The sequence below is a fragment of the Mytilus californianus genome, unplaced genomic scaffold, assembly GCF_021869535.1.
Source record: "Mytilus californianus isolate M0D057914Y unplaced genomic scaffold, xbMytCali1.0.p SCAF_6, whole genome shotgun sequence".
Classification (NCBI taxonomy): Eukaryota; Metazoa; Mollusca; class Bivalvia; order Mytilida; family Mytilidae; genus Mytilus; species Mytilus californianus.
In genome coordinates, this window is record NW_026262712.1 from 93952711 (window position 1) to 93971699 (window position 18989).

Genomic DNA, 18989 nt, shown 5'->3' on the forward strand with positions numbered 1-18989 from the left:
TGCTTTGTTGTTTTTAAAATACATAATACGAATGAAAAACCCATTGTTTTAATTTTTTTGAAGACATTTACCTGAAAAAATTACCTCAGAATTTTTGGCACTGTACGATTCATTCTCTTTGTATTTTGTTTACTTTCTTTAGTACCGTTCATTGTAGATATCAATATGGTAGAAATATGTATGACACGGCGTGACAAATTTTCAAAGCTTTTTTTAAGCGAGTTCTTAAACTGTTCATCGTAGAAATACGTTAATTTCATGGATGTTCTGCTCCAGTAAATTTTCGGATCCATGACAAGCTAATAACAAACACGCAAACAATTTTTGAATATGCATGATATGAACGTGGTTATACCCGTGTATATTGAATTAAGCATCTACGACTAGCTTGCATTTTAAATTGTAAATATCACCAATATCATTTAAAGTCATTTAAAAACTATTTCCAGTTGTTGCATGTCGAATTATCATATAAAACGACAATGAAAATTCATCGCATCTCCAAAAATTCCACATCAGAAATGATTGCACTTACAGTGATAATTCATCGCATCTATAGTTAAAATGAATCGCATTCAGAAATTAATATTATGGATTCTGCTGCTTAAATTACACTTTTTTGGACTTTAATCCTGTTATTATAAATTAAAAATTTATATTCTATTGAAATTCTGATAAAACATATATTCAAATCAATTATTTTGTATTTTCAAAAAGTAAACAAACGCAGTTTTTTTCTCATCATCCTTTATTCTACAATAGACATACTCGCATACAACAGTGAAAATGAACTAACTGGATTCGCACTTTATATACACTGGAGATTGTGAGTTCGAACGCCGCACGCTGCAAGTGCGGTGCATTCGACTCTAATCTTAATTCACTAGGATTGTCAGTTTTCCTAGCTGTCGAAGGTTGGTGGTTCTCTACGGGCACTCTGGCTGCCTTCAGCAATAAAAAAAACTCACCACCACGTTGTAGCAAACATGCTGAAAGTGGCGTTAAACACCACTAATATAAAAATCAATAAAACAATGAATAAAAGTATGGAACTTGATTTTAACATTCAATCCATTTGCTAGTTCAAATCTTAAAAAAATACAAATACAAATAAAACTTCGGAGAGATTCAAACACAGGACAATCTATTTCTTCTGAGATCCGTCTAACAAAAGCGCATCGCGTCAAAATATTGGGATCATGTTTGTACAAAAGAGAGGTGGAGATATCAAAGGGATATTCAAACTCATAAGTTTAAGACAAACTGACAACTCAACTTGGGAATGATCTCAGTTGCTCCGGAAGGGTAAGCAGATCCTGCTTCACAAATAGTATTTGTCGTGTTTTTCATTATGTACAAATTCGGTAAGTACAGCATCATCAATTGAAACTGTTATATTGAATATCATATTTACTTGCGTCTGAATGAATGACATCGACAAATGTGGCATCTGAAGAGTCCAACCTTACATTATGATCCGCCCGATTAAATTCTGGACCAGCAGGGTCTAGACCTGTAAATATGAATGAAATGGAATGTGTATGAACGCTGTTATTGTCTATTATCCCTCGTTTACTATATATTTTACTCGCAAGCTCGTACAAATATACTCAACAATATTCACCATTACCGATGCAGTAACACTATAATATCAATATACTGACAATGTACAAAGATTGATAAGAAATATACAAATTAAATTCATCTGAGGAAAGATAGGCAAACTATTTGAATTCACATAAACAGGAGGTAAGGTATAATTGCCAAAGTCAACCTATCAACCAAAGACCCCCCCCCCCCCCCCCCCATAAAAAACGCGTTTGAAAATAATCACAATTCAGGTATATAATGAACCAAGAGTGATACAGTAAATTATAATCTTAGTCCTCTAGGATTTGTGTTTAGCTTTTAATCCGCAACTGTTAACCTGCTTATTAAAAAAAAAACGGTAGGGACATTCTGATGAAAAAATTCTAACTTCTGAGTTTCTAATAAGTTCCAAGTGAAATGTGAAAATCAATTAAAGACGATTGCACTCGTATAGATAAACGCACGTACGTAATTAAGGGTTCAAAATTTATAACCAGAAATGCCGAAAGGTATGTCTTACATTCTGACACAAGATAAAGTTTTATAAATATTCACCCTTATCTAGTAGACCTTTATTTCGAACTGTTACAGTAGTTCTATCAATTTTTCATGATACTAGCATTTCAATCACGCAATTAATATTTTAGAGATCCCCAATGACATCAATTATTTACTGTAAGTTGCTTGAGAACACACAAAAAATCATAGAAATACAGTAATTCAATTAGGGTTGTAACGTAAAAGAAAATGCAGTCACTCATACCATTTGCCGTACTTTGATCACGTTCAAATAAGGGGATTTGAGTTCATTTTGAACCTTTTTGTTTCTCATGGATCAATACTTTTTTTCAATAGTATTTGACTACATGCTGTCATTATGACTGAGCTCATACACCTTTAATTCTAACGGGTAGTGTTGTAAGTTTGATTTCAAATATAAAAATTAAATTAATGATTTGGTGCTGTTTTCCTCTTAACGTACCTATGTACTTTCGATGTCTTTTACAGTGTTATAACATTTAAGATTGTGAATGGAAATGGAGAATATGTCAAAGAGACAATAACCCGACCAAAGAGCAGATAACAGCCGAAGGCCAACAATGGGTCTTCAACGCAGCGAGAAAATCCCGCACCCGGAGGTGGTCCTCAGCTCGCCCCTAAATAAAAATGTGTACTAGTTCAGTGAAAATGGACCTTTATACTAAACTCCAATACACATAAATGAACTAAAATTAATAAACATACAAGACTAACAAAGGCCAGAGGCTCCTGACTTGAGACAGGCGCAAAAATTGCGGCGGGGTTAAACATGTTTTATGAGATCTCAACCCTCCCCCTATACCTCTAGCCAATGTAGAATAAAGAAACACACAGCAATATGCACAGTAAAGCCCAGTTTAAAAGAAGTCCAAGTCCGATGTCAGAATAGGTAACAAAAGAAACTAAGCAAAATGACAATGATACATAAATTAGCAAAGGACTACTAGCAGAAACTGACATGCCAGCTCCACACCTCAATTAAACTGATTGAAAGATTATATCTTCATCATATGAAAATCAAGCACAGTTCCTGCCGTTAGGGGTTAAGTATCATACCATCATTAAATATATGAGAAGAACATAACCCGTATCATGCCAACAACTGGTTTTAGAATAAATGTGTTTATTTCCTATGCAAAGACCCTATGAGTGAATAAATGTGTTTATTTCCTATGCAAAGACCCTATGAGTGAATCAATATTTATACCAAAATATGCAATCCTTAATGACCTGACAACAGTATCGTAACTATATCCCTTTTGAATAAGTCTGTTTAACAGTTTGGTTAGCTTTTGAGGTGAATACCGACATTGTTGTGCTTTGTAAAGAATATTACCATAAAAGATTTGAATGTTATATAAATTGAGCGTAAATAGGTAAATGCGTCAGTTTTGTCAACTGGCGGTTATTTTAAAAATGTGATGGACCAAAAATACAATAATACGACGACTATTTTGAATGGGCTGATTAAACATAGTTTTATATAGTTTTATTTGTTCAAAATGTCCTACCATGCTTGCCAAACCTTAACACTCATGCAAAATCCTATACATTGAAAAAGTATAGCGTTGACAAAGATATCTTTGATGACATATTTTTGAGAGAGAGAAAAAATTCTTTTGTCGATTTTACCAATATGACTTCAGAAAAACAAAAGACGAGTACCAAACTTGTTTTTTTTCTGAAATGTTCACATCTTAAGATAAACTTATTGAAATGGACAACTATTTTGAGAACTTTCATTAAATGTTGGCAAGATGGGCAGTTATCGTTCCTGTTTTTTCCAGTTATTTTTCCAGTTCGGGAAAATGAACTGCAATTTGATTTAAAAAAAAACACTTAAAACAAGCCAATTTCATAAAACATACAATGATCTTTTACATAATCAAAAATTAGCTCTAATTATTTTAAAGCAAGTTCTTTTAAATCAATGCATACTCATTAACTAAATACTTCCATGTAAATACAAACGAACAATCACTTAGTAAGCCCAAATATTTTTGGAGAAATGCTCAAAAAGATATCAACGAGGAAGGAAGAAGTAATCTGTATATAAACAACTAAGTACCTGTTATTCTACCTATGCCTGGAATTTTCTCACCAACATAACCTGCAATATGGGCACCTAAACTGTGGCCAACTAAATGTACATGGTTCAATGTCAGACCACCGGAACTGTGTAACAGTTTGACCATGTTAGCAGTAATAGCACCAACAACACGAGTGTTTGCTACAGCTTGGTTGTAATCATCATAAGCTCCTTTTGTCCAAACCACAACGATCACATTTACATTAAACTGCCAAATGAACACACAATAAAAATATTTAATCTTTAAATAGCGGAACATAGTTACATACTTTTAAAAAAGAATCATCCGTTTATGAAATATGGTTTTAGGGTCAATGTTCATTGTCAAGCAATGAATGATAGTTTCTCGTTTGCATGGTATTATTCCGTGTTTGCAGTTCTCGATTACCGTACATTTCAATCAATTCTCTGCAAGTAATTTTATAAGGTTTCTAAACATAAGCTTGCAACTCCCTTAGGCAAAGTTAAACTATAGTTTTTTTATATCTTTATTAAAAACTTTCGGATTAATTCCTCCAACAGTATGCATATATTGTTTGGCAAATCAAGATTTATGACCTAAGTGTTCCTATCGAAAATGAATTTCAGAATGCTTGTCTGGTTGATGGTGGTTGATGGAATCTGTTATACTCTCCAAAAATGTTGGTACTTCCTGTTATATCCTAATTTAGTGTTATCTTTACTTTTCTTCAGTCTCTATAAAACTGATGGTGAAGATCTGGATAGTTTCATCCACTTAATATCGAATTGATTGATTTGATATTGTTCGAAATGTATTGAATATAATTAGATAAAACTTTCATCTGTAAAATACACTTACAGGGAAGAAGGACGATATTTGAAGATATTTATTTCTGATATATGCATGTATTGACTAAATTTGCAGCCTTCCAAAAAAAAGATATATGTATCAGAAAGTTTCATCGAACGGAACAACATTTGCATGTTAGATTTCAAGAAAATAAACTGAATATATTCCCTTTTTGGAAATATTTTTATAAAATGTTAATATATTTCAAAATGAATAAGAAGATGTGGCATAAGTGCCAAGGTTAGATTTTGCAGTAGTTTCTTTCTGCTATTTAGTATTATAAGTTGATATTCCATGGTTTGTATATGGTATGAAAGCACAGAAAGCGCTTTAGATTTTATTTTCCCAAATAGTTCGAAACAGCCATACGTAAATTGGACACAGCTGTAGTTTTGAACAAAAACACACACAAATTACCTTATTGATAAATCAAGGTTTGAAAGATCACATGTTTTCACTCAACAGAGCACTGCCGTACATAAATGTCAACAAATAACAACGTCGATCACAGAGAATGCATTTACATCGTTAGGCAGACTCTACAGTATGATTGTTCTGTGAGGGGCCCAACAATACATTAATACAGTTGAAAGAGTCCAGAAAAGAGCAGCTGGTTTTATCACTTATAAATGTAGAAATTAATCAAATGCTAGTCATTATCATCTTGATTTGCAGGCCTTCTCTATCAGAAGAAAAACTATAAGGCTAAACTCTTTTACATAACAGCAAAAAGATGTAGCCAAATGACATACGAGTAAACCTACAACACACAATATTAACATACAGTAACAGCTTTCGAATATCACAATACAATGGAGTATACTTGTTGACTGGATCATAAAATCGGGCTTTGTAAACTCTCTCAGATCAAATACATCACAAGTCAGGAGCCTGTAATTCAATGGTTGTCGTTTGTTGCTGTGTATCATATTTGTTTTTCGTTCATTGTTTATGGTATGGGTTTTGCTCATTGTTGAAGGCCGTACGGTGACCGATAGTTGTTAATTTCTGTGTCATTTGGTCTCTTGTGGAGAGTTGTCTCATTGGCAATCATACCACATAGTCTTATTTTTATATTATATGAAATATTTTCATAAAAATAAAACATGTAAATAATATCATGTGTTTACATTTAATCAATAGCATATCTGTAAATATATCGCACGTCTGCCGTACACAATTATCCGCCTAGTATCTTTGATGAGTTTTAAGCTGACTCTATGATCCTCTATGTCTTTTCTTCTGAAGACATCCTGTAATTATCCCTCAATTTGTTGAAGCAGGGTTTTCAAGGTATATTTATAGAAACGATAATGATTAAAAAAAAATATTCATCAACTTACATATTTTACAAGGGCACTTGTCATAAGTTTAATCCAATTATTATCTTCTTCTCCATGGAAACCATGTATGATAAACACTGTTCTGTGTGCACCATTGAAGTGTGTCGATTTTACAGTTGATCCAGTTCCATTTGGATCCAGAAGTTGACCGTTGGTTGGATTGGCTCGTGTATACAGATGGAATGTGGTTCCAATGTGTTCTGGAGAGAGCGGGAGCGTACCAAAAGTGTTCCAGAAAGGGGCGGCATTACTGAAGCATCCAATATGACCATAACATACTTGCTTAGCTATGAAAACATGTTTAAATTAGTATATTCAACACTTATCTCTTAGACTACATTATCAGTTCTAACATTTGCTTTTTTTTAATAAATGATTTTCCAGTAATACTATGAAAACAATATCCCAGAATGCACATTACCAAAGCTCTTTATGATAAAGAATTCATCTTAATAATTGTCATCTATGACAAATACGTATGTTATGATTATGTCTCTAATCAAAGATTACGTCCAATGTTTGATAATGTTTGGTTATATACTAGGAAATAAGTATCTTACAATTCGCCGACTCGGAATCAAAAGGACTATTGGTAATTTCATTGTTCGTACCCCCAAAATGAAAATAACGTCACGTCGTTGGTTGAAATTCTATTGTTTAGGACGTTGTCAGCCAATCACAAAGTTTTGGTGTTCAGTTTTGAAAAAAATATTACCAAGAATGCATCATATTCTGAAACGGCGATATTCTACAAAATACCATGAGAAATATATATTTCATTTCTTACGCATTCCCGTTTTGAGGCTTATCATAATAATAAAAGATGAAAAATGCAAAATCAGCAAATTTGGAATTGATTATATCAAAATATCATAGTTCATGTTTTATTAAAAAATTAGTGTAGAAAAATCCATTCATAATTTCGTTTGTTGACTTACCATTCGCTACGAGCAATAGTGATGCAACAAATAGACTTACACACCACATAATGGAATGTTACGTTGTGCAGAAACGGAACAGTTAATATAAACATTATATTAGTTTAAATAGTAACTGATAAGAATATGTATCAAGTACAGGTCAGAGCGCACAGAAAGACATATCAGTGACATTCCTGTCATTTGACTACAACTATATTTATACAAATATAGATTTATTTCGTCTTCAAGCCATTGTTCCACTACTAAACTATTTATTCTACGTACTAGTACACTTGGTACAATCAAAAACTTGGTAAAAAATTGTTCAAATAAGGCCTTTGAAAATAGTGGAATTAATTACTTTTGGTGTGTCAAAATTCGTTGGAAGTACTTGATAAATTGCATGCTTATATTGGTGATTTCGAATCTGTTCAAAGTTTTGATTTTTCTACCCTATATACCACATTGCCTCATAATCTTATTAAGAAAAAATTCACACACCTGATTAAATGGGCATTTAAAAAGTCGGAATGCGAATATATATGTTCAAACTCTTTAAGGTCATTTTTTAGTAACAACAAACAAAAGAACTATGTCAATTGGGCCTGCTTTGATACTATAACTGCCCTTGAATTTTTACTAGATAACATTTTTGTTCGCTATGGAGATTCCGTATATCGTCAGGTTATCGGAATTCCCATGGGGATTAACTGTACACCACTTATTGCGGACCTGTTTCTGTATTGTTATGAGTTACAATTTATGACTAAAATCAGCAAAGACCCATCGAAACAACATCTGATTAAAAAATTTAATAACACTTTTTAGATATTTAGATGATATATTGGCTCTCAATAATGACGACTTCAGTATGTACGTTCAGGTATTTCACTTCCAATATTTTATGGTAATATTCTTTACAAAGCACAAACATGTCGGCATTCACCTCAAAAGCTAATCAAACCTTTAAACAGACTTATTCGGAAAGGATAAAGTTACGATACTGTTGTCAAGTCATTAAGGATTGCATATATTGGTATTAATATTGATTCACTGATAAGGTCTTTGCATCGAAAATAAACACATTTATTCTAAAACCAGTTGTTGGCATGATACGGGTTATGTTCTTCTCATATATTTTATGATGGTATGATACTAAACCCCTAACGAGAGGGATTGTACTTGATTTTCATATGATGAAGACATAATCTTTCAATCAGTTTAATTGAGGTCTGGAGCTGGCATGTCAGTAACCGCTAGAAGTCCTTTGTTCATTTATGTATCATAGTCATCTTGCTTAGTTTCTTTTATTACCCATTCTGACATCGGACTCGGACTTCTTTTAAACTGGGTTTTACTGTGCGTATTGCAGTGTGTTTCTTTATTCTACATTGGCTAGAGGTATAGGGGGAGGGTTGTGATCTCACAAAACATGTTTAACCCCGCCGCATTTTTGCGCCTGTTCCAAGTCAGGAGCCTCTGGCCTTTGTTAGTCTAGTATGTTTTTGTAATTTTAGTTCATTTATATGTTTTGGAGTTTAGTGTGACGTCCATTTTCACTGAACTAGCACACAATTTTAGTTAGGGGCCAGCTGAGGACCACCTCTGGGTGCGGGATTTTCTCACTGCATTGAAGACCCATTGGTGGCCTTCGGCTGTTGTCTGCTCTTTGGTCGGGTTGTTGTCACTTTGACATATTCCCCATTCCATTCTCAATTTTATTAACTTACAAACAAAGTAAAGGACAATTTGCACGTATGATTGATACATATTTCACTGCACAATCAGATTTGCGCTGCAACAAGGAAACAGAAATAGATGAGATATATAAAATTCTAAACATAAAGCTCCTGATTTAGATATTGGTCCTGTTTCATTATTTTGATTAATTAAATATCTCCTCCATTTGAAATACTACAAAAACTGTTGAACGTCATAAAAAAAACTAGTAACCTAATAGATTGAATCTGCTAAGTGTCATCAAGAATTTCAGATTAAACAAATTTTCGGAATACTTGTAGGTTAACTTACTTAACTAAGCTCTTCAAATTTCAATCCTGGTATCTATGATGAGTTTATTATAAGGTATCAATAGAAATTCATACACGGAATGCCGAGTCGAGCAACATACTTGTTAAGGCTGATTGGCGCGCTTCTACAATGAAACAGCAAATAATAATACAGACACTTCACAAAAGGGAAAACATATAACTAGGAAAATGTCAAATTTGCATTCATTAAAAATTAAAAAAAAAATAAACCAAACAAAAATATGAAACCATCTTTGTTTCGTTGATTACCACGTATCACCGGATTTTAATCCATGAACAAATGAAGAATGCTAGTGGTACATGGTTCCCTGTGTTTGGTAGGTTTCGTATAACTACAAGAAAATACGGGTGAACTCTAACGAGACAGCAACATCAGAAAAATATAACCAAACGATATCTGAATGCTTAGATACAGTCTTCAATGATATAAATGTGACCATACAAAACGCTCCAAGTCTATAAAAGATGTTAAATTAATTAAACAGACACTACCAAAGATCTACCATCAATACCAAGTTATTCTTATAACTAAAACATTAAGATAATACATTATAAGACAACCACTGCTGATAATTTTAAATTGGATCTGAATGAACTTGAAATAAAGGATACAATAGATATAGTTAAGCCTGTCTCATATCTTAACTAATATCAAGAAAATGACAAGAAGGCCGTTTGATATCTTTAAGTTATGTCAAAAGAAATACTTTTAATGTTCCTCAGTGAATGTTCAATTTCCTTGATAGAGGTCACTATTACACTAAGAGTTTCAAGTGTTTAATTCTTCCCTTCAAAAGTTTTATGGACGTCATCATGACTTGGTTGACCGTTATGGAATATCTGTGTCGCAGATGCCAACGGATATGTTCCACATGTCCGCTTTCCCACGATTGTGACTATACCGAAAGTGACTTTTCACCGTATTTTAACTTAGATGATCAACATGACGGATGCCACATGTGAATGATTAGGAGCTGAATATCCTTCCAGAACACCTGAGTGCACTACCGGTATTTGATGGGGTGGTGACAATACCGACAGTGACTTATCATTGTATTTTAACTCACATGATCAACACGACGTTTTGTTTTGTTATTGGTGTTTGTGTTTTGTCCTTTTTATCATGGGGTTGTCTGTTTTTGTTATGATTTTCATTCTTCATTCAATAGATGACCAACATCATATTTGCCCCCCCCCCCCCCCCCCCCCCCCAAGTTCTTTTTCCTATTTTTATGTGAACAAAGTTGACTTCAGGTGGCAAACTCCAAACTCAGAAATTTCGCAATTTATGAAGGCTTTGGTCGTTCTGTTAGTCAATTATTGCTACAGGTGTCCTTATACTAAATTTTTTTTTTCAACATGAAGATTTGTCAAGAAAGATCAACGAACTATACGTTTTCCTTTGGTTTTTGCACTTGTCACATAACCCAATGATTATGTACCACTAGATAATACGTAGAGTGTGGTAAACATGTCTACTCCACCTCTGCATCTGTTTCTGTTGTTGTTTGTATCACTACATAATTGACATTTATTTAATATATTTTTGTTTATGCATCTGTGATATAGTGTTCTATCGATTCCGAATTGTGAAACATGAAAATAATTGGTATCCTCCGAATGCTGCTTTATCGCATACATCTAGGGTTGTTTGACCGTGGACTTTTAAGTTGTTATTGATTGCTCTCTGCATTTGATTCTTTTTTTTTTTACAAATTTTGCTGTGATTAATCACGGGTTTGTCCATACCTGAACAATAGTCTAACATGGCACAAATTTACCCGACATAATCAGAATGAGAAAATTTGAAATATCAAGTATATTGCTAGCAATATTCTGATTGACAAATGAGCATAAACATAAAAATATAGCTCATAGTTCGCCTTGCTTTTAATACGACATTTAAAAAAAATTAAAATAACACTTTATAATTTAATGCGTCCGTAGCGCTTTTCTGGATTTATTTTCATCAGGAACGCTCAAAGCAGAATATTTTAAGCCAAGGATGTATAAGAACCGAAACAATTGAAAAGCTATTTGACACTAAAAAGACCTAAAAATAATTCAAGTAATTCGTTCAGAAAATGAAACTTCATATTTCTTTTTGCATCACGATGACTAAGATTTGTTTTTATATATTTTCAAGTACATTGTATTGGTATACTTTTATTTTTTTAAGATTGAAAGACTTACTACAAAGAAAAGATATATGTAACATTGTTTACATGCTTGTCACAGGTGTATTTTCAAATCTCAAATCAAAAAGAATAATCAATGTAAAAGTATAAAAAAAAAAAAAGGTGACACCAGCGAAAAGAAATGATGATATTTCTTGATTACATTTAGAGGAATTTCATTGGACAATTTTGTGAATTTAAGAAATTTTGATTTGGTAAGTCTCAAAAATTCCATTTAGTACTAATTGTCAGTAAAAAAAATGAACTGCAGATGTATTGCCGCTAATCTTTTTATTGCATGCAAATATTTGTCACATTCTCCAGTATTGTTATATATGCTGCTTTAAATGAGGTTTAACCGCGATGATATCGCTTGCCCGGATGTCTGATCTACAGCGCTAATCTCAAGTTCTGTGTGTCCAAATATAAAGCTTACTTGTACCAATCGTTTATCTTTTGATGGATTTGGGAAGACTATCGTTATTTTTCCTAACTCATAACAACCTTCCTCATCTGTGTACTTTGGACTGGCTTTAGAGGAACAATAAACAGGCAAGCATAAGTCGGGTTGGAATTCCCTGTTTGTACTAAGAGTAAATATAAATGTTTGTCTTATTTTGACGGTATCGTCCAGCTTGATAATCGGTGAGAATAGCTTGGTACATTTCACTCGACCATTTACACGAATCATATACTTTTTGTCATGAATTTCCTGGTTAAAATCCTCCATCGTAAATACGCCGTATGTGTACCTCATTTTTCGAGAAACTATATAATTAGGTTTGTGACCAAATAATACGGCTCCTTTTAACACAGACATTCCTGCATCCTTAGGAACAATGACTTTTATGTTATGCGAATCTTCAAATGACCGACGGACTGCATCTTGAACTAGTATGCACTCTGAGAATCCACCTACTAGTAATATCTGAGTTACTCCTGACACAGAAAGTAATATTTCTTTGATAACCATAATAATACCATTAATCGTTGGTGTAAACAGAGCCTTTATAAAAGATGCATCAATACGGACTTTGTCTTTCCACACTCTTATCTTGTCGACATATGGCGAGATGTCGAGTGCGTTTTTGAAATCTTTCTTTAGGTATTTTTCACATATATCATTTAAGCCTACAATTGGAATTGTTATGTTAACCCTGTCCTCCTTTGATGGACTAATAGTTCTCTTTAATACTTCAAATTCTCGACAAAGATCCAAAAATGTTAAAGGGTCTTCTTTCTGTAATTTTGTAACTGTTTTTGCTCCCATTATTTCTTCAAATATTTGGAGGTACGATCTGTCGACTGACGTTCCACCGCAATCATTGCCACTTGCATGATGGAGTTCTTTCAAATGACCATTGTCAAGTTTCTCTTGTATTATTATATCAGCAGTTCCTCCTGTATTGAAATGAATTCGTAATCTATTTATTCACTTTTTAATATATATTTCGAATGGAGTTTTATACGATTGTATGAAAATTATGAAAAATTTGATATTGAAGAATACATTGAATGGCTAATATTAGAGTTATGAAATAAGTCAAATGCAAATGTAGTTAGTTTACCAAGAGTTATGATTGTATGCTGATTTCGAATATTCAAAGAAATTTCATGGATTACTAAACTTATGTTAAAAGTCTCAGATAAACAGTTTGAACTATAATTATTAACTGTACAAATTAGTTTTGGGATACTAGTATGTATATTTATATTTTGGGGATTTTAACATCAGTTCATTTAACATGTTTGATGACTATGTTGAATGCATCTATCCCATCGAACTTGGTATAAAGGATACAACAGATAAAGTTAAGTCTGCATCATATGTTGACTTACATTTAGAAATTGACTAGAAAATGAGGGTCGGTTGAGAACAAATCTCTACGACAAAAGAGATGAATTCAGCTTCCCAATTGTGAACTTTCCATTTCTATGTAGCAACATTCCAGCAGCGCCTGCATATGGAATATACATATCTCCCAGTGGATACGATTTTCCAGGGCTTGCGTTTCATATCATGATTTCCTTGATAAAGGGTTGCTATTAAAGCAAGATTTCCAAGTGGTGAAGTTAAAATCATTCTTTCGAAAATGTTATGGACGCCATCACGATTTGGTTGGTCGTTACGGAATACCTGTTTCACAGATGACAACGGATATGTTCCAATCGTCGTAACTAAAATTCCGTCCTCCTTTTCCACGAATGTGACCTACCGAATTAGAGTCTGTACATACATGACCAACATGACGGATGCAACATGTGGAGCAGGATCTGCTTACCCTTCCGGAGTACCTGAGATCACCCCGGTTTTTGGTGGAGTTCTTGTTGCTCAGTCTTTAGTTTTCTATGTTGTGTATTGTATACTGTTGTTTGTTTTTTGGTCTTTTTCTATTTTGCCATGGTGTTGTCAGTTTATGTGAGACTTATGAGTTTGAGTGTCCCTTTGGTATATTTCGCCTATCTTTATTAAACGGTATCTTTAACAAAAAAATCATTGTATTCAAGGTAAGAAATGAAAAAAGACATTGGAAAGTATATGCTACGATAAAACAAAATCTTCAGTTTGTCCGATAAAAATAACACCGAATTGCAGGTGATGCATGATACCAAAAGATAACTTAATATTTTTCTACTTATTCTAGGCAAAAATGTTAGTACATTTAGCGAACTAGAGATAAAGGATACTACAGATACAGTTAAGTCTGCCTCATATCTTGACTTATATCTAGAAATTGACAATGAGGGTCGGTTGAAAACAAAACTTTACGACAAAAGAGATGATTTCAGCTTCCCAATTGTGAACTTTCCATTTCTATGTAGCAACATTCCAGCAGCGCCTGCATACGGAGTATATATCTCCCAATTGATACGATATTCCCGGGCTTGTGTTTCCTATCATGATTTCCTTGATAGAGGATTGCTGCTCACAAGGAAGCTATTAAACCAAGAGTTCCAAATGGTGAAGTTGAAGTCATTCCTTCGTACATTTTACGGACGCCATCACGAGTTGGTTGACCGTTATGGAATAACCGTTTCACAGATGATATCGGATATGTTCCTTATGTCGTAACTACAATACCTTTCCCTTTTCACGAATGTGACTTACCGAATTAGACTATTTACCGGATTTGTAATAACATAAGCAACTCGACGGGTGCCACATGTGGAGCAGGATCTGCTTACCCTTCCGGAGCACCTGAGATCACCCCCAGTTTTTGGTGGGGTTCGTGTTGCTTAGTCTTTAGTTTTCTATGTTGTGTCATCTGTACTATTATTTGTCTGTTTGTCTTTTTATTTTTGGCCATGACGTTGTCAGTTTGTTTTCGATCTATGAGTTTGACTGTCCCTCTGGTATCTTTCGTCCCTCTTTTTTAGCGACTTTTTCTAGAATAGGGGACGACCCTTTGATATTCGGGAGGATTTTTTTGTAACGGAATTTCCATTTTACCTGATTCGATCTTTTCCGAGTTAATTTTTTTTTAACTTTTATATACATTTATAGGTAGCACGGTAGTATTTCCATTCCAGAATTTAGGTGGCTCTTTTGTGTCCCCTAATTAGGTCAATGTATCTGAACAGTGTGATTGGACAAAAAATACAGTATCAACTGAACATACTTTCCCAAACTGAGGGATTAATCAGGTGTAGAAAAATATGAAATAATTTTACATACAGGTAAAAATGAATTTTTGAGAAATTTTTAAATTTTGTATTCACTGCATGATGAAAGACCTAAAAGCACTAGTGGCCTTAGGTTTTTAAAGATATCAAAAAAAGTAAATGGTCATGATACATATTCAAATTTATTTCTGAATAGTATAATGAAAGTACTTCAGTTAACTGTTTAAGTAGAATTTTTGGCAGTGTTAGAATGTGGTGAAAATTCTAAAAAGGTTATCATTATCCCTTATGGGCCAGGAAATACTACCGTGCCCCCTATATCCCTAAAACATACCAAATTGTCTTCCCCTAACGGAAACAAGCATAGCAATTAAAATTAATATTTGCAGCCAATCTCATTGGCAGAGTTTCAGTAATGAATAAGTATTCAGTTCTAATTGACCAAACTTAGTAATGAACGTGTCAATTTGATTCGCAATTCATGGATAAACTACCTAATACACTTTGATTTGAAACGATCATCATAGTAACTTATTCAGTAAAAGGACGTCATCTATATTGCGGAACATGAGCTTAAAATAGTAATGCTAGCTTTTTTCATTCTTCTTGAGACGGCCCTGTATGGAGTATACTATTTGTAAACCAAAATTCAAGCCAGAAAGATGAGAGAGAAGAGATTTCCGACTGTCTGTTATAAAACTTGTAAACCAAACGTTACAAATATGTTGTCAATAAAACAAACTTAAGCATCTTGATGTTGTCAGTTTCCAATAACTTTTGTTTGATTCACATTGTTTGTTTACATATAGTATGATTTACCCTTTCCTTAAACAAAACATTTTATTCACGTTCGTCATTTCTTTCTATAAAACAAAGTTGAAACAATTCTTTCAATCTTACTTACAGCCGATTTCATTGAGTGTGTAGGCAAAGGTAATATCTTTGGTTAGCTTGCTTGTTAGCTGAACCGTGAAGTCATTATTAGGTCAGGTATACTACCCTCCTTTAGAAGTAGACTAGTCCAACAGACAGATAGATTGGTTTTCTGTCGGACTAGTCTACTCTTAAAGGAGGGTACTTTACCTAACCTAATAATGACTTCACGGTTCAGCTAGCAAGCAAACTAACTAAAGATATTACCTTTGCCTACACACTCATTGAAATCGGCTGTAATATTACAATAAGGTATACTTTTGTAAAGGGTGCATAGTTCAAGTGTGTGTTTCACGAGAAGAGTGACATACATTGTTTGTACTCAAACAGATCTTCGGATTTTTTAGTATACAAGTGAAACAGGTGTATTGTTTTAATTGAATTTTTAGTCGCAATAGGTGTGATATAAGTATAAGTGATGATTTAAACAAACTGACTTTTGTAAAAGAGACTATTTCATACTTGACAAATAAATGATGGAGGCTATTGCTTAAGTTGGTAACGAAAAGTTTAGAAAGGATCGGTTTTTTTCAATGCCAAACGTTCTGAAATATCTTAGTGTATCTAAGACTTGCTATTATATACCATATAAGTAATCTAAGATCTGCTATATTAACACCATATAAGTAATCTAAGATTTTCTATATTAACACCATATAAGTGCATCCAATAAATCTTACTATTCATTAATATGTTTACTAGTATATATATATATATATATATATTAAAATACCTACCGCCTAGGTCAGCAACCATAAATTTTGTGCCTGTTTTGGCAATAAATTTTCCAACTGCACTTTTCTCGACTTCATTTGATGTAAAATACTGACCATATATAGAGGCTGCCTCAGGTTCAAGAGCTAAATACAGTTGATGGACTGGAATACCTGCCTAAAATAATGAATGTGATGTCGTATGTTGAGCATTCGGTAAACATGGGCTAAATTTTACAAATTTGACTACTCGAATTTCTAGCGTTTTAATGCGCCCTATAAATTGGACGAGGTGTTTAGGGTGTATTAAATATGCAACATGTAGAAACGTCTTAACAGCAACCCAATGTAAAAAGTACAGTTGTCTCGAGTTGCAAGAAAAATAGAACTTAAGGTATTTTTCCTAAGCCGACGTATAAAAATTAAGGCAGTCCTTACTATTTAAGAAATGAGCTTTCGTAGTGCTATCAATTGTAAGAAAACACTTCCTTTTCAGGTCAATGTGCTAATCATCTGAAACACCAGAAACTGATCCCTGATATCACAGGATTAACTTTTCTAAATGGCTCATTTAAACAAGTTTTCATGGACCAATCGATATATTCTATTCGGAAAAGGGTTTTCTTCTTTTCATTTTATGTTTTCAGCACATTAACTATTTAGTTTCATTGAATTCAAACAAAAACCTGACTACATTGAAGAAAAGACAATGTTTGAACAAAGAGAAGGAAAAGATATTTCTACGATAAGTCCATAATTCATAGTTTAGGGGAAAATGTGCATTCCTTAGTTACCTTGGTAGCACTTTCTTTCATAAATTCCTTTGCAGCATCTGACCAAATTGCTGGTACAGTAAGAACCCACTTAATATCATCCATCTTGAACTTGAAACCACGCGTTACTCCAAGTTTAAACAAATTATCTGCCAAGGCCTTAATGGATTTACTGAAAACTTCAATGGCTGGTATAGACTTTCCAGTAACATCTTGAAGTGCCATATCGGCTTTAACGTTCTGAAAATGAAGAAAATAATGTGTTATGGAAGACTACCTTCGGGTCATGTAATTTTGTTACACTTTGAAAAAATCATAAGTGTTGGAATATAGGTAAAAGTAAAGTAGCAAAAATAATGAACTCCAAGGAAAATTCAAAACGGAAAGTCCTTTATCAAATGGTAAAATAAAAAGCTCAAACACACCATTCGAATGGAAAACAACTGTCATATTCCTGACTTGGTACAGGCATTTCCACATGTAGAAAATGGTGGATTAAACTGGTTTTATAGCTAGCTAAACCTCTCACTTGTATGACAGTCGTAAAGAAATTCCATTATATTGACAACAAAACGAACATTAGAGTTGTAATATCACGTGGTTAATATTGTAAAGCAAACTTGTTATAGAGAACAGATAATTTATTTACTTTTCTTTTCTGTTTTCACTAAATGGGGTTTGCCTGTATTATTTTCTAATGTTTTATTTCATGAATCTTTGGCAATTTTATGTTTTCCATTTTTGTTGATTTTTATACTGTATTGGATTTTGTAACAAAGAAAACAGTACTTCTTTACAATAAGAAGACTATTTATTTTTTATTGACTTTTTCTTATTGTTTAAATTCAATACAGTTATTAATAACAGACAACAATAGGAGGGTCATTGAAACATATTTCGTAAAATAATATGATGTGAAATATTGAAAAAATTCTTTAGAATTGTCAAGATAACAAACCTTTCTATTATAAAGTTCCATCTTAAACCGATAAAAATAATAATAATCAGCTTGCTTTTTATCCAACACAATATCAGTATATTTATTTTCTGCTTCATAGCCGAAACCAGCCACATTCTTCTCGGCGTCTAAAAGTAAACACGTTGGTGTCTTCAAAGACAAAAGTTGCCTTCCGCCAGCATTCCATGATTCATTAATATAAATATCTAAGGGATTGTCATTCATATTCGCTATCATGGAGAATGCAAATCCCGAATAGGTTGTACCAAAATCCAGTGCCGCAACAAGAAGATAATTATTGTTCAGGGATTCTAAATGTAAAGACATAATTAAATAAAAAAATCGTAATATCAAACAACAATAACATCTTCATCCTAGAACTTTTGCAAAATCTCAGAATATGTAAGTCCCTACTAACTGGAAAAGGGATAACAAGTACAAAAGTAACTAACATATATATGAAGTAT

At 33.3% G+C, this 18989-nt stretch overlaps 1 protein-coding gene across 1 annotated transcript; it reads right to left on the minus strand.

Annotated features, from left to right (window-relative positions):
• Positions 1 to 1379: 1379 nt before the first annotated feature.
• LOC127706673 (inactive pancreatic lipase-related protein 1-like) lies at positions 1380 to 17789 on the minus strand. Its single transcript, XM_052211330.1, has 6 exons — positions 17586 to 17789; positions 16816 to 16969; positions 12311 to 12460; positions 6374 to 6660; positions 4199 to 4427; positions 1380 to 1513 (listed from the first exon to the last, which is right to left on the minus strand). Exons 1-6 carry the CDS (start codon positions 17787 to 17789, stop codon positions 1380 to 1382), a joined length of 1158 nt encoding a protein of 385 aa, XP_052067290.1.
• Between the last annotated feature and the right edge of the window lie 1200 nt (positions 17790 to 18989).

Excerpts from the sequence above, each read along its gene's own strand:
- LOC127706673 (XM_052211330.1), bottom strand. The coding sequence starts at position 17,789 with ATGGCACTTCAAGATGTTACTGGAAAGTCTATACCAGCCATTGAAGTT. Across the intron at positions 16,970-17,585 it reads TGAAAGAAAGTGCTACCAAG|GCAGGTATTCCAGTCCATCA; the intron begins GTAACTAAGGAA and ends TCATTATTTTAG. Across the intron at positions 4,428-6,373 it reads CAAGTGCCCTTGTAAAATAT|TTTAATGTAAATGTGATCGT; the intron begins GTAAGTTGATGA and ends TTCATTTGGCAG.